The sequence below is a fragment of the Drosophila takahashii genome, chromosome 3R (assembly GCF_030179915.1).
Source record: "Drosophila takahashii strain IR98-3 E-12201 chromosome 3R, DtakHiC1v2, whole genome shotgun sequence".
In the NCBI taxonomy this organism is placed as follows: domain Eukaryota; kingdom Metazoa; phylum Arthropoda; class Insecta; order Diptera; family Drosophilidae; genus Drosophila; species Drosophila takahashii.
In genome coordinates this window covers 2,917,900-2,934,255 of record NC_091681.1, presented here as the reverse complement: position 1 = coordinate 2,934,255, position 16,356 = coordinate 2,917,900, and the positions used below count along the sequence as shown (strand labels likewise).

Below are 16,356 nucleotides of genomic sequence, written 5' to 3'. Positions count from 1 at the left end.
TGATTGTTTTGTGTTTAAATTAACTAAATTAGTTTTTAAAGCTTTTTATGTCCCTAACAACATCCGTTCGCTTCGCGAGTGCATATTGATTGTTTTGTGTTTAAATTAACTAAATTAGTTTGCACGCCCAGTCTCTGTGCAGTGTTTGTTGTTATTGTTTTTATTTAATTTCATTCTCCTTTTCTACCAAATGCTGTTTGGAGCGGTAAGCATCTATACGGTAGTTACCCGCTCTCCCGCATAAAACGTTGTTGGTACAACTAAAACTTACGCTCCCCGCTTACTCTCTCCCGCTCTCTCTTACTATCGTAACTTTTTCTCTTTGCACTGTGGTTCGGAATATAGTGATAATGGCTGTCTGTTGTTCAAAGAAATGTAAGTCGTTGATTTTGGCTGGACAACAGAGCATTCCGTGCCATTCGTGCGACAGTATTTTTCATGCAAAATGTCTTGGCTATTCGGGCCTGGTTCGCGATGCAAGCGACATGAGAAGTGGCTTGCGCTACTATTGTAAAGAATGTATCGCGTATGAAACCCTGGCAATCTCTATAAGACGGCTCACAAAAAGCATTGTGACGGAATGAATTTGTAATTTGAATTTGAAATACGGAGCTGCTTGTGGCGCTTGAGTCGCAGCTCACTAGCCGTATGCTATCTGAGCCCGATTCTCCTAAGCGTAAAAAGATCGCGGTCAATAGACAACCCACGGGAGACGCTAGTGAAACTCTCTCTGGCGATCCGGGTTCTGCAGCACAGCAGTCGATCTCAGCTGCCGCACAGTAGTCGATCTCAGCTGCCGCACAAATGGTACTGAAGTCGAAAGCTAAGAAAAATTTGGTATCCGTAAACACCCGAAAAATCTGTTAAAAAAAACACAGAAATGATTCCAGCGCCGCATGTTGACTTAACGTCTGGAGTACCGACAGGAACTGTTAGTGCGGCCATAAATGCTGTAGTACCAAAACCTGTCACATGCATGTTGAAAATTCCTCCATCCACATCTTCACATTTATCTGTTTCAAAAAACTAGATTCTTTCTTTCTGCTTTACAAATTTTGTGATTTTGTTGTTGGGGGTGAAATCAGATACAAATTTTTGTTGCATACTTTTCGAATACCAACATTTTTTTTTTTATTTTTTACCCGAGTGGAGGGGTGTTATATTACCCGTATCACCCCTCGTGGATCCGCGCATGCTTCCCCTGTTATTGTGTTTATAGAAACTTGATTAAAACCGGAAATTATTAGTTCCGAAATTTTTACAAGTAAGTACGCAATAGACATCTGCATGAATAACAAAAAATACATATTCGAATTGACAATGTTCAAAATGAGTTGAATGAGTTGGAATATGTAGGGAAACTGGCTTGAATAAATAAGTGTGCTGACGTAAAACTCAGTCGAACCAGAAAAAGTGATGTACAACGAATCGAGTAAATGAGAACACGAACAACTCAGACAAATTTATTCGAATCCATTCGAATTCTTATATGACGTCATAAGGACAAAATGTAAAATGAAATTTGCTTTGAAATACATATATATTTGGCTTTTTGTTTGTTTTTAATTACAAATCTACCTTTAGTTTTAGCTTGCCACAGAAACCAACCATGCCATTTTCATATTTAGATCCTAAGAATTCGCGGACCAAGGAGGAGAAGCACAAAATAGTGTAGTACAGAGTCAGAAAGGAATGGTCTTTCTTGGACCGCAACTTCTTAAGAATTTATCTAACAAACTCCCTTTTTGTTATTTTTTTGTAAATTACAAATCTACCTTTAGTTTTAGCTTGCCACAGAAACCAACCATGCCATTTTCATATTTAAATTCTAAGAATTCGCGGACCATGGAGGAGAAGCACCAAATGGTGTGGTGGATTATATTATTACTATATATATTTAATTTATGTTGGAATGTAAAAACATTATTTGATTAATTTTATCCGGATTGGTGGCTATTCGACAACGCTTGTCCGTGATTAAGTTTCTAGCGTTAGAAAAAGTTCGCTCGGATGCCGCGCTGCTCGCCGGAATACAGAATATTTTGCAGCTCGTTTTGAACAAAAGCGGAAAGAAATTTTTGTGCACATTCCACCAAGCTAACACATTAAAGTCGGTCGCGTATTGAACATTGATATTTGAATATCCCGTAATTTCGTTTTCAACTTTGTCCTTCGATGTTTCAACTGGGTGAATATCTACATATTCTGCAAATTCATCGTCAGGTAAATTGGTGGCTGCTGCGTTTGTGCCAGAATCTTTTAGAAACTGTTTCATTATTTCTTTGCAGTCAGACATTACAGTTTCCCTTTCAGCGGGCGAAAATTGTATGAGCTTATTGGTTGGGGGGAAAAGGAACAAGGCCATGTCATGATACTTTGTCAAATTTGGTGTTACTGTGCATGCAATTTGGTTACTTAATTTTAATACATTGAATAATATCAATATCTTTCGACTCGATCTGGCAGGTTTTCTTTAATTTATTTAGATTCGGGAGTACCAGGTGAATTGTAGGGCATTTTGACGCTTCCAATTTTTTAGAAACATTTTCAAAAGGTTCCAGCAATCTGACAATGCATCCCACATGGCTTATATTGATTCCCTCAATTCTATTTGTTTGGTTTCTATCCTTCAGAATTGCGGTAACCTCAATCCAATTGATTTCAATCGACTTCAACAAGTAATACACCGTGTTCCACCGAGTGGGACATAGGCTTTTCAAAGACACATCCAACGTTGCGTTCATGCCTGACTTTTTAAAGTACTTCACAAGCTTGCTGCAAGTAGTAACAATACTTCCTATTTCGGGAACGGCATCTATTGCTTTTTCAATGGCGTTGCTAAGCAAGTGATTGACGCAATGAATTTTCTGAAAGTTGGAAAAAGCTTTGATCATATTGGACCCCCGATCAGTAACAATGACGGGTCTATCCGCGTCGAGATCACATCCGAATCATTTCAAAGCCTGTTTGATTCCAGTCATGCAGATGTCTAGTACGCAACTTACAGGCTTGATCGCCCCTCCCGACGTGGAGTTTTAATTGAAGTTGACTTAGGACTAACGTCTTAATAAATAACGTCCGACGGAATAATTGATATTGAATTTCTGTGTATAAAACTATCCCTTCCGAGTATTTCTATATACATAACATGTTTTTATATTCCGCCGTCATTATATATATCAATTAAGTGAAATATCTGAAAACTCAGCTAATCGCATCCCCTGCTTTCGTAGAGCAAACTTTGCAAACAAGTGGCCCAACGATACCAAGCACGTGCTTGTTACGCGCGAGACCTTTTTTAAATTTGGGCAAGAATGCGAGTTCGCGAGGAAGAATACATAAAACAAAGAAGAGAGAACGCTATAGTTGGGTGCCCCGACTATCAGATACCCGTTACTCAGCTAAAGGGAGTGCGAAGGAGATGGGGATAAAAACTTTGATCCGCCGTAACTTTTTAACGAATGGTCCGATTTAAAAATTTTTTTCTGCATTTCGATAGGTATTGATAAACACAATAAAACTGCATTTTTACTTTTCCGAAATATTGAAAATTTTAAAATCGTATATGAGCGATTGTGGGCGTTAGAGGGGGCGTGGCACCCTTTTGAAACAAACTTGGGCTGCGTAGGAACTCTTAGAATCTGCATGCAAAATATCAATCTTCTAGCTTTTATAGTTTCCGAGATCTCAGCGTTCATACGGACAGACAGGCAGACAGACAGACAGACAGACGGACATGGCTAGATCGACTCGGCTAGTGATCCTGATCAAGAATATATATACTTAATAGGGTCGGAAATGCTTCCTTCTAGCTGTTATATACTTTTGCACGAATACAATATACCCTTTTACTCTACGAGTAACGCGTATAATAAAGACGGGACACAAAATGAAAATAAAGAAGCAAAACAAGCAAAGCTAAAATATTTGTTTTTAATAACGGGATAGAAGTTGAAATGCAAATTGAATGATAAAGGTTGTTGTAATTATTACATAGAGCGCGAAAAGGCTCGTGCAGGTTAAAATTTGATGTACATCGTGGCAAATTAAGAGGATAATAATTACGTGTTAGTCTAACGGGAACATTAAAAGTTAGGCGGCTTAAAAGTCTACAGAATCAATATCACCTCTTATAAGATTATGCATAAAAATAGTACCATGCATTAGTCTACGATTTGCAAGTGTTGGTAAATTAAGCAATAATAATCTACTCTGATGGGAGGGTAGCCTTACGTTTTGATCCCAGAGCAAAAAAAAAAATTTTTTTTGTACCGACTCTATACGGTCAATATGCACTTGGTATTGTGGGCTCCAAACCGAAGAACAATATTCCAATATAGGACGGACAAGGGAGGTAAATAGTAATTTGGTTATATAAGGGTTGTCAAATTCTTTTGACCAACGCTTTATAAACCCAAAAACACTCATAGCTTTGTTGACAGTCAGCATTATAAGGCAGTCAAATTTAAGCTTCGGGTCCAGAAGAACTTCTATATCATTTACTGAATATATACGGTCAAGTGGCAAGTTCTGAAGCAAATAAATATCAATGTCTGATTGTAAGCCGAAACCAGACTATATTATTGTATGTGAAATAAAGCTTAACATCATCAGCATACATTAGTACACGAGAATTTGTTATGATAGAGGGAAGATCACAAAGTAATCAGCAAAGGGCCTAGATGACTACCCTGGGGCACTCCAGATGTTACGCGGATCATTTTAGAAACAGCATTCTTAAATATAACCCTCTGAGTCCTCCCATTCAAATAACTTGAAATCCAAGTTAAAAGATTACATGGAAACCCAAGCAAGTCTAGTTTGAATAAAAGAAGAGAGTGGTTAACGGAGTTAAAGGCCTTACTGAAATCTGTATATATAACGTTTTATTGTTAAATCCATTAATTACAATAGATGGCAATTCAAGTAGGTTGGTGGTAGTCGATCTTCGTTTAACGAAACCATGCTGACACGGTGATATTAGCGAGAAACATAAATGTTGCAAATGGGATGTGATGATACATTCAAAGGATTTTGGAATTGCCGACAATTTAGAAATACATCTATAATTCTGGGCATCCGCCTTCGCATGGAATAATAAAAGAGTCCTTCCAGATAGTTGGAAAAACTGATGATGAAATAGACAAATGAAAGAGTTTAAGAAAAGGTTTGCAAATGGTTGATGCACAAAACTTAAGAAGGAAGTCCATCCGGACCAGGAGAATAAGTTGGCGTTGTTGTTGTTAAATCTCTTAATAGAGAATTTTCGGTTATTATAGGGGAAACAAGAAAGGAAGCTACCTTCGGCCAGCCGAAGCTTATATACCCTTGTACATAAAGTATTGCTCACTCGGTGCAGTTCCAGGGATTCCAGATTCAGCGTTTCTATTTTCATTTTGTTTATACATAAGTAGTCAAGAATCAAAACGCCTACTTCCTACAAAGTTACAATGAATTTTCTTATATTTGTTTGAATATTCCTATGGGAGCCTTAAGATATAGTGGTCCGATCCGGCTCGCTCCGACATATGTACTACCTGCAATAGAAAGAAGACTTTCGGGAAAGTTTCATCGCGATAGCTTTAAAGCTGAGAGACTAGTTCGCATAGAAACGGGCAGACGGACAGACGGACATGGCTAGATAGACTCGACTATTGGTGCTGATCAAGAATATGTATACTTTGTGTGGTCGGAAACGTATCCTTCACTGCGTTGCAAACATCTGACTGAAATTATAATACCCTCTACAAGGGTATAAAAATACAATTTGCCCTATTTAAGGAATTAGGGTAGTTTGATTTTGCCCATGAAGAGGAGCTATAAGTAGTTTGGAAAAGGTCGGCAAATAAATCAGCAATTTCAAAATCAGTCGATGCCTCCATTGAGTTAAAACGAACGGATGAAGGCAAAGCTTATCACTTACGCTTGGCGTTGACAAAGTTATAAAACTGCTTCGGATCATTAGTAAATTCAAATATACAACGATTTAAATACATGGAATAGCAATGACTGTTAAGAACATTAAAATCAGATCGAGCCACCACATATTTCGAAAAATCGGATGGCTTACCCGATTTTTTATACTTTTTATAAGTGTTTGTTTTAAGATTTTTAAGTCTTGAAGCGCATTTGTTCGGCTTTGGAGGAAGCCTGTCAGGAACGCATTCATAAAAAAAAAATATTTAGAACGCTATAGAAAAGTTCAGTTGCATTTTCGATGTCCACACAGTTATAAAGATCTGTCCAATTATATTGCGAAATCATAAGGTTAAGTTTATTATAGTCACGTTTCCGAAAGCATCTCATTTTAGTTGGAAAAACTAAAGGAGAGGTGGTATCAAGGTAGGGGAAGCAAAGTGTCAATTCCATAGTTTTGTGGTATCGGTCTTCTGGTACCACAAGAGCGTCAATTCTAGATACTGTGACTTCAGACGGATCTGAAACAAACACAAGATCTAATTGTCAATTTAAAGAATTTCGTATAAAGCTAACTTGCTGTAACGATAATTCTAAAACGCCATCCACAAAGTCATGGGCGGATAAAGGTAGAGCGACAAGTGAGTCAGTAGGAGGGGACCAGGAGATTGAAGTCACCCAAAACAATCAAAAGGTCCCTATTGGAAAGAAAGGATAGAATAGATTTAATAGCAGCTAGATGTTGCTCATAAATTATAAGGTCAGAGCCAGGTGGAATATAGGAACATGTAATAAAGATAGACAAAGATTTGAGGGTAATTTTCGCACAAACAAATTCAATGTCACTAGGGACATGAAAGTAAATTCTCTCAGAATTTAGGTGAGAGGTATCGGCGATTAGAACACCCCCTCCCCTACGGGAAAGGCGATCGGTTCTGTAGGTATTAAAGTTGATTGACAGATCTTCAGACTTTCTGGTTTCAGTCAATTTTCTGTGAAAGCCAAAATATCGTCTGTAAATAAAGCTTGGGTAGCTTCACGTTAATTCCTCTAACATTTTGGTAAGCCAAGAATAAACTTTTCAGTTTTTTAGCACCATGGAAAGGCTGTTATTTGTTCTCGGTTTATTAGGAACAAATTCTTTTATAGCCAAATCATCATTAAGGCAAAAGCTTTTAGAAAGACGATATCCTACGAGCGTAAGAAAAACGAAATTGTTCAACAGGAATGTCCTCAGATGGGAATTTTTCACGAATAAATTCCAAGACATCCTCGGATGTTTTATCTGGGGTAAATCTTGATACGAATAGTTGCTTCCTATGTGGAAGAACCGACAGTCTCTTTCGTCCACCAGCAGGAATCAATCCCGCTCGGCTGGGACCCAGAAGCGGTTCCTACTGTATCTACGGTTAGCACCGAATTCTGTGCCTCGGGTTGGCATCCAGAAACAGGGTCACCTCCGGAACTGGCTGTTTCCATAGGCATAGGTGGTATTTTGTATTTTGTTTTGTTTCACGGTCTTATTAACTGCCCCTGAGCTGGCTTTTTTGCGTTAAGGCGACTCGGTTAATAATAATTTCTTATTATTAAATTGGTCACAAACGGAGTTGAACCCGTCATTGAGCTGTTTAAAAACTCGTGAAAGGTTCAATAGAGTCTGCCTCATAAAGCCGCTCATTTCGACTGTCATTTTCTTGCAGGACTCACATGCCCACATGAGACCGGTGTGCACTTCAATGAAGTCTTTAACTCTGCCAGTAAATCCTGCACATTTGACGTGCATGACCAATTCTCAGGGCCAACAGATAATAAAAGAACCTTTAGTTGACATTAGAAGAGAACAAGAGAGAACGCTGTAGTCGAGTGCCTCGACTATTAGATACCCGTTACTCAGCTAAACAACTTAATAGAAATATGCCTTCTTATATGTTTTTCGCCGCTCGATTTTTACCCAGGGATCTCTTTCTAGAAGAGGCTTTCTAGAACTTTCAATTCTGCCTAGCACATCTTCCGTCTCTCTCTAGCGCAGGTGAATGCACTTGTGAAAAACGTATACGAGCAAAAAGAGCCAAAATGCGCGCCCCATTTCAAATAATTTAAAATTCGCATTAACATAATGTGAATTAGAGTGACCACAGAAAAAAAGGCAGATTTTTTCCAATGCCATTTCCTAGATGGCGCTAGTGTATATTGTATTGCGCCATCTACCGCCAGATATTGGTACTACTGGTCATGAAAGGCGGAAATGTAGGCGCTGGCCAGGTTTAAGCGTTTATTGGGTTTGTGGGCGTTAGGGTGGGCGTGGCAATTTTTTACTTGGCCAATCGATAGGTATTGACGAAGCGAATACATATCAGTTACTATTTTCATAATAGCTTTAAAACTGTGGGCGTTAGAGGGAGCTTGTGGGCGTTAGAGGGGGCGTGGCACCTTTTTGAAACAAACAGACATTGTCGACACGATAATGAGGTTATTCCACTACATTGTTCGGTGCGAGCAAGACGGATACATGTCGGCTGCAATGAGCAATCAATGCGCAAAGTTGTAAAAACCGATGGCCACTTTTGGTTTTTTTTTTTTGTATTTTAAAATGCCTCAATACGGTACTACCTGGACCGATGAGCAAAATTGAATCTAAAAAGTTGTGAGGAGTTGAAAACTCCCCACAAATAGCAGCAAACCAGAATAACGGATCGCCGGCCGCATACCAGTTACGGCGAATTAGTGGAGACTTCAGGTGGAGAGAGAAAACTCTAAAGGAGAGAGTTTGGAGAGTGAGAGTCGGGAGAGCAAGGGTGCAGAGAGAGAGAGAAAGTGGAGACTTCTCTGGCAGAGCGAGAGTGCCGGGGGCAAAAGGGGTTAACGGAACAGGCACCGGACTTTGGACTCTGCCGTGGACTTTGGACTAGGAGGGCAAGTGCCACATCTCCGCAACGGAGCAACACACAAGCGTGCCACATGCACCATCGGGAACAGCGGGATGGCAGCAACACGCAGAAATATGAGCGGATGCCATGCGTGAAGGACAAGTGGGTCAAACGGAAAGCACGGACTTTGGACCCAGAGTGGAGAGATGCCGCGGACAGAGCGCAAAGGGGAAATAACGGTACCCGGAGGCCCTATATAAAGCCGCCGGGCGCTGGCAGCAGGATCAGTCGATCACGATCAGTCAATACAGTGAGTCAGTACAGTGAGCTCTAAGTAAACAACAACAAGTCGAATCGCCGAAAGCAGCGCCGTGGGAGCCTACAAGGAGCAAGATCGCTACGTCAAGACGTTCGGGATTGAATCACCAGGAATCTGCGAATTGAGACACAGGTAGCTGAGGTCCAGAGGGCGTCACACGGCTAGGTCAAGGCGATCCGTTTCATTCCTGTCTCACCAAATCCTCGCATATAGCCTGGAGCGTCGAACAGAGTTTGAGTGGTGAAAGCCTGCGACAAGAAACGTGAAACTCGGGGAGAAACCTATCTAGACCCAGTGTGCCTTGCATAAGAAGGTCCTGGCGCGATCAGCCAGAAGGGAGATCGGTCAATCGGTTTTGTTCTCAAGTGGAGAACTCCAGAAAAGCCCTGCGGTTTGAGTCGTGAAATCCCGGAGCGGCGTGTGTCTGAACCCCGAGTGAAACGAGCCAGAAGGGAGATCGGTCGAGCGTTTGTGGCCTCAAGTGGAGAACTCCATAAGAGCCCTACGATTGAGTCGTGTAGTCCCGGATCGGCGTACGACCACGATCCCGAGTCCCAGAAGCCACGCCTACGTCCAACCGCGCAGCCAGCATATCCAGGAGCAGAGCGAAGGACGTCGTCAGCGGCGAGCCAGCCAACGCATCGCGACAGATCGCGCTACGAAGAAACGTCACGGGCGATAAGCCAAAGGGTGAAGCTAGGGCGAAACGTTCGTCTGCACTAGGCGTAGAAGCGAAGTGAAGCGCTCGGCAGCATCCCTGCGTAACTTGGATTGCCAGCGCGACCTGAGCGATACACTAGTGGGACCATCCGGGACAGAGCAAGGGACAGGTGGTGGCATCGACAGGAGAGATTCCTGGAGATCGCGGCCTCTGTTCACCCTAGTCTGAGAACGGTGACGCTTCCCTAAACCCGCGCAGTTGATCTCCTGGCGAGTCTGGGGCGCTACGAGTAGTCGTCGATCCAACGCATTAGTGACGAGCAACGCCAAGCGTCTTCAGGGAGCTTCAACGTCTTCAGGGAGCTTCAGCATCTTCAGGGAGCTTCAAGGATCGTCGAGGGAGCTACAGAACCTGAACGTTAATTCGACGAGGAGAGCACCGAGTCATCAAGGCGACCAGGAGTCACCGACGGCCACCAGTGGCAACAACAAGGACAGCCGAGCCTACAAGAACACTGTACTACCACACCCGCAATAAACCCACTAAGAACCCGAGAATTCTGTGCTTTCTCACTGATCTACTGGGCGGTCACGTTTATATAAATTTGGTGGGACGAACACACAACCTTACTGAGCTAGCCGCACGAATCTCGTAGCGAGCAGACTTAAATAACACTGGTCGACAAAAAAAAGCCCAAGAATAAAAGCTACCAAACCTGAAAGGATTTTAGCTGTAGAGAACTACCTCATACTATAGATGAAAAAAAGTGACAAAAAGTACTTCAGTAAAATCCATTGTAGCTAAAGAAGTAGAGGTCGCCCAACTTTGTGATTGGACAATCTTGAAGTTAAAGGTTCAAAGTACCTTTTCCGCCAAATTGTGGCTCTGGGCTGCGAAGGGTTTTCTTACTATTAAGTCGCAAAAAGTGCCTAAAAATAGAAAATTTGGAACTTTGACCACGGACTTCTAAAAACTTCGACGTGTTAGAAAGTTTCCTAGGATTAGGTAGTAATCTACAGCTATAACTCTTTCAGGTTTTGTAGCGTTTATTCTTGGGCCAAGAAAAAGTCTTGATTTTGTCGACCTGTGTAATCAGTTCGTTACAAAGTACAATTCTGCTCATTCATTAGAGCTACTGTAAAATGGGATCAATAATAAAAATTGATTTGATTCTTTTTGGTTGAATTATCAAACCTTTTGCGACTAATAAGGTGCTATAAACAAGTAAGAACAATACAAAAATTATTTAAGAGGCTTAATTGCTCCGTTGCCAACTAAAAATAACGCTCATATTTCTAAATAAAGGGTATGATAAAATTAAAAACAATTACAGATGTACTTTGAACCGCCCAAAACAATTTAAAAACGTGGTAAAAATTTTACAGCATTCAACCTTAATGATTTAACCAGTTAAAGTTATTTGAATTATAAAGTTTAAATTTAATGTCTAAATTTTAAGTGACCATGCCATCTTATTCAAACAAATCCCAAAAATAGCATATGTATTTGTCCCTTTCGAAGCCTCTAATGTATGCCCTTATGAATGAGCCGAACAATGTAGTGGAATAACCGCATAAGGGGAGACAACTACATTGATTTGGAATTTTTGTCGGGACGTCATATGTGAGATTCGACGAGTTTATCACATTACCCTACATTCCCCAACATTTATGGAATATTTTATTCGAAGACCTTTCCGCATTAAGTTTAACCAAGAAATTTAATATACTTATTATATTTTCAGGTTATAATAGCGAAAAACTTATTAAATGAATCCAAAAATCGATCTGTCGTGCAAAAAATTGTATTACAAATGAATTGTAAAATTGGAGGCTCATTATGGACGGTAAAAATACCTTTTAAAAATGTAATGATTTGCGGAATCGACTCCTACCATGACCCATCTAATCGAGGAAACTCTGTTGCTGGTAAGATACATAAATTGTTAATTAACTGAAAAATTAATAATTCAAATGCGTAGTCATTACCCCGGTCAAAAATACTAGTTATTTGATTCCGTGATTTCTATTACGAGAAGGCCCGCTAAGTTTTGGTATTTTTGTAAAGGAAACCAGTACAGGGTTCCAATCCTCAATATTAATGCCAATAAATTTTTTGACCAAAGTCGTTAGAAATTGGTATAGTTTATCACAATGTAATAGGATAACATCAGTGTCTTACCAATATAAAGAGCGCATGACTGTTAAGTAATCAGCAGTGATAACCAGCTAATATTTGTTTGCCTTTCGAGTATTTAATTCTTATAAACGCAGTAAAAAACAAGAAAGGAAGTTAGCTTCGGCCAGCCGGAGCTTATGTACATACCCTTGCAGATAAAGTAAATACCTATAGTTTAATGCTCACTCGGTGCAGTTCCAGGGATTCCAGATTCAGCGTGCCTATTTAAATTTTGTTTTTAAGTTGTCAAAGTTACAATGAATTTTCTTATATTTGTTTGAATATTCCTATGGGAGCCTTAGTGGTCCGATCCGGCTCGCTCCGATATATGTACTACCTGCAATAGAAAAAAGACTTTCGGGAAAGTTTCATCGCGATAGCTTTAAAACTGAGAGACTAGTTCGCATAGAAACGGGCGGACAGACGGACATGGCTAGATAGACTCGGCTATTGGTGCTGATCAAGAATATATATACTTTATGTGGTCGGAAACGTCTCCTTCACTGCGTTGCAAACATCTGACTGAAATTATAATACCCTCTACAAGGGTATAATTATATCCTAGAGTAGAAAATAATACAATAAAAACCAAATAAACTAAAATTTATTTCCTATTACTTTCCCATTATTTTCCGATCGGACTGCCATGGTTCACTTGTAATCGAATTTCAAAGTTGCGTGTTTTGCTATAAAAATACAGTTGGCTTTTTTACGACTTGCTATAAAAAACATATTGGAGTTTCATAAGTTCTCAAAATAATAGCTGTTCAAGAAGAACACCTTTTATAATAAATCTAATACTTTACGAGTTCAGTACATGTCAATATATTAATATATCTAGAGCCGTAAATAACTATCTGTAACTCAAACTCTACAAGGGTGCAGTGCTAAAACATGTAATCTTAAGTACAGGCCACTTGAGCCTGACTATAAATATAGTTCTCACACTGCACAAAGGGTCGCCTTGCAGGAGACCGTTGATAAGGCTCCCGCTCAGGCAAACAGATGTGGTCTCTGCGTAGACCATAGAGTCCCTGTTTTTCGAGTCCCTGTCAAAGTCCCTGATAGCTATCTGTTCGAAAAACTTAAAGACCAGATAAACTGTTCGTAAAAGCAAATCCGCTTTCTCGACTGCTTTAATTTATCTGAACGAGAAACAATTACAGAGTGCTGTTAACGCACAGAATTGTGCTGTGAAGCGCAAAAAATGGCGTGCTTCGATTATTTCATCAGCTGTTTGGGTATAATTCAAAGGAAAAGTCAGCTGTGATTTAGTTTCTTCTTCATAGTTGGCTTTGGGAAATCAGCTGTCATTCTATCGAGCCGAAAACGCTTAACAGGGACTCCGAGTCCCTGTCAAAGTTAGCTCTCACATTGGTGCTCGAGAAAGCCAAAATGCCTTAGGAGGGACTTTGTCTGTTCGAGAAATGTTAGCCGGCACTCGGGAAACCGGCCATAAGAATTTCATGTTAGTTACGTAAGCAAAGACTTATTGAAATAAAATCAGTTTTTATACAGAACTCAAACGTGAAGGTTGTTTTCCTTATTACAGGATTCCCTTCCATTTTGGCCATTCCACTATGGGAAAAAAGTCATTTTTTTTGGCATAAAATCAACTTATTTTACAAATTATTTTTAAAAATTAAATATATTTTGTGAATTTACAAGCCCTAATTAGCCAAGAACAGTTATCAAAGATTTTTTACTAACAACACTATAGTGTTGATAAGCGAACAAAGTCAGCTCTTCGATTGACTTTGATGTGTGCGTAAATTAGTGAAAAATCTTTGCAAACTTTCAGTGCTTATTTTGTGGAGCAACAAAATGGTTTATTATGTCTGATCATGTCAAATCGTAGCAAAGGTATTTATAAATGTATCTTAGATTACATGTTTTGATTATTATGGCTTGTTATCCAACTGTGAACTGTTTTAAATGTGCATCTTTTTAGCTTAAAACTAACAAGTTTGATTGTGTTCCGTGGTGTACAACTTATAAATGGCACAAAGTTGCAAAAAGGTAAAAACGCAAAGTTATTACCAAATGTATCCTTAATATCGCAAAACTAATAATTTTTGCAACTTTTTGCACGTTTCTTCAAAAAAATGACTTAAATACAGCAACTTATAAACATAAAAAAAAATATTTTTTTAATAAAAAAACAATCTAAGTGGCTTTCATTAATCTTAAAAATTGAATTTATGGAAAGGGACAAGTCAAGTGAAAATCCTGGCTGCAAAGGGCTCAAATATAAAGAAGCTGGACCCCAATTAAAGCTAAAATTGGCATCTGCTATTAGATAATATTTCACTTTTCTTGTACATGTCAGCAATTTTTTTTTTGACAAATTTTAAAAGTTAACGTAATCCGAAATTATTTTACCGTCTTACCAATACAAATACAAATTTTTTGAAATCCCTGCCAATTAATTTGAATATGCGGCGTGGGCGGTGGATGAAAGCAATGGTCCGATTCAAAAAGCAACAAAAACCGAAATTACAGCTTTATCTTAATAGTATATATACAAAATTTCTAAATTGTATCTCTAAATCTAGAGTTTATGCCAAAAAAATAGACTTTTTTCCCATAGTGCATTCGAGCCTTTGATTCCTTGCGGAACAATTGACCAGACCTCTCTGAAGTCTTCCCCCACCAGTGGTAAGAGACTCAGAGATATTCTGCGCCTTAAAGATTCTGCTGAGTGCTAGACGCTTGCAGCTAAAGGTAGCAATAGATTCACACCCCCACCAGAGGTAAGAGACAAAAGTGTTGAACAAAATAAAAGCAAAAAGAAAAGTAAAGAGTCTTTTTTGCTTTTAAGCACCTTAAAGATTCTGTTTTTAACAGCTAAAGGTTGCTAAAGTCGGTCGGGCGTGTCCGAGGCATTAACATCGGATTAATATACAGAAAATATAGTGATTTATATATTAAAACCAATAAGTTGGTGTGTCCGTGGCCAAAACAGCGGATATAAAAAAAATATACAATTTTGTGAAAAGTGCATTAAAATTAAAAGTGCCCACAAAATAGCATTTGTAATAAGTGCCAAATTACAAATGCAATACTCTTGTATTGGAAAAGAAAATCCAAAAGGGAAATAAAAAAAATTTGCGCAAAATCCAAAGATTTGGAAATATGTGGGTGAAAAGTGCCTACAAATGCTATAAAGCCAAGAAGCTATAAAGCATACAATTAAAAAATCCGTCTGAATAAAAATATTACTATTAAAGAAAAAGTGAACAATAAATAATAATATTACCATTAGCTTTGACTATGGTTAACAAGAGCCTGCAATACAAAAATAAATTTTGCAAAAGGGCCTTGAATTGAATCGCAATTAAGCGTTCAACTCCATTAATTTGGATTATGGGAAAATATATTCCATTGGGCTAATAGCCTGCAGATGCAATATTGCATTTAAATATCCCGAAACTGGGATAAACATAATACATCAAGCTACCTAGAAGACGATCTCGGCCCCACAACTTAATTTCATCTTGGAAGGAAGAAGACTTGCTAGCTGACCGCAGAACCTGGACACCAAGGAAAGGCGTCGCCAAGAATCATCGAAATCGTCGCTACAAGAACGTCATCGACTACATCCTTGGAAAAGCGCTATCGTCACAATGGACTAAGTCAACGCTATCAACAGATAAGTTCGATATTAGTAATATTGTTATATAAAAAGCACGATGTTGTCCGATATTAGTTATTTTAGTGCAAAGGTGGCTTTCCTAGAGAAACAAAACAAATATCTCGATTAGACAGTGAATAATTTAAGTGGCTGCAAGGGTTCTCTTAACATAATAAGAAATAAGATTAACTATTTAGCTACAAAATTGTTTAATGTGGTGGAAAAGTCTAGATGTTATTTTGAACGCCGTGAATTTGAACACACAAAAAAATTTGCTTGGTAAAATTGACCAACAAAGATAGTTACGTAACTATTATAATAGTTACATGTATTTTGTTTTTGCTTTGGGTTTGTGTCTTTGCTAATTGTGTGTATTTTGTTGTTGTGAAATGACTATTTACTTAGTAGAATTGACAATTTTGCTGGTTGGGGCCTGTTTGACAATTATTACAGTTGATTTTACCAAGTTTTTTTTTGTGTGAACGCAAAATATAGTAACGGCCATAGAGAAAAGATTCCGCATTGAAGGATATTGTCCTTGGGTTGTTAGGGAAGAGGGAGTTTCTTACCTTGCCAGAGAAACAGTTTTTAAATTATCTCGATGAATTAATTTGTTGTAATGAATTCAAACATAAAGAGAATAGTTTCGAATCAAATAAAATAGATTCACAAGCTGTATTATCGAGTCCATTAAAAGAGAAAGAGTTAGGTAGTTTAACGATTTCTAAAGAAATAGATGATGAAAAAATACATTGCCGTAATATTTCGCCGGCAGGACCTC

General features: G+C 38.9%; 2 protein-coding genes across 5 annotated transcripts in view; one reads left to right on the top strand and one right to left on the bottom strand.

Moving 5' to 3' along the window:
* AGO3 (Argonaute 3) overlaps positions 1-16,356 on the top strand; it is a 312,574-nt gene that overhangs the window by 86,619 nt on the left and 209,599 nt on the right. For all 4 annotated transcript variants that reach the window (XR_011418941.1, XM_070216338.1, XM_070216339.1 and 1 more), the window contains one exon: positions 11,508-11,691. Coding sequence is in view for 3 of the 4 variants with exons in the window: in XM_070216338.1 (XP_070072439.1) it covers positions 11,508-11,691 (184 nt within the window). In the remaining variant the exon portion in view is untranslated. The remainder of the gene's footprint in view (positions 1-11,507; positions 11,692-16,356) is intronic.
* Positions 1-16,356, bottom strand: part of LOC138913276 (alpha-N-acetylgalactosaminidase-like) — a 69,089-nt gene that overhangs the window by 12,540 nt on the left and 40,193 nt on the right. The gene's annotated exons all lie outside the window — the stretch shown is intronic.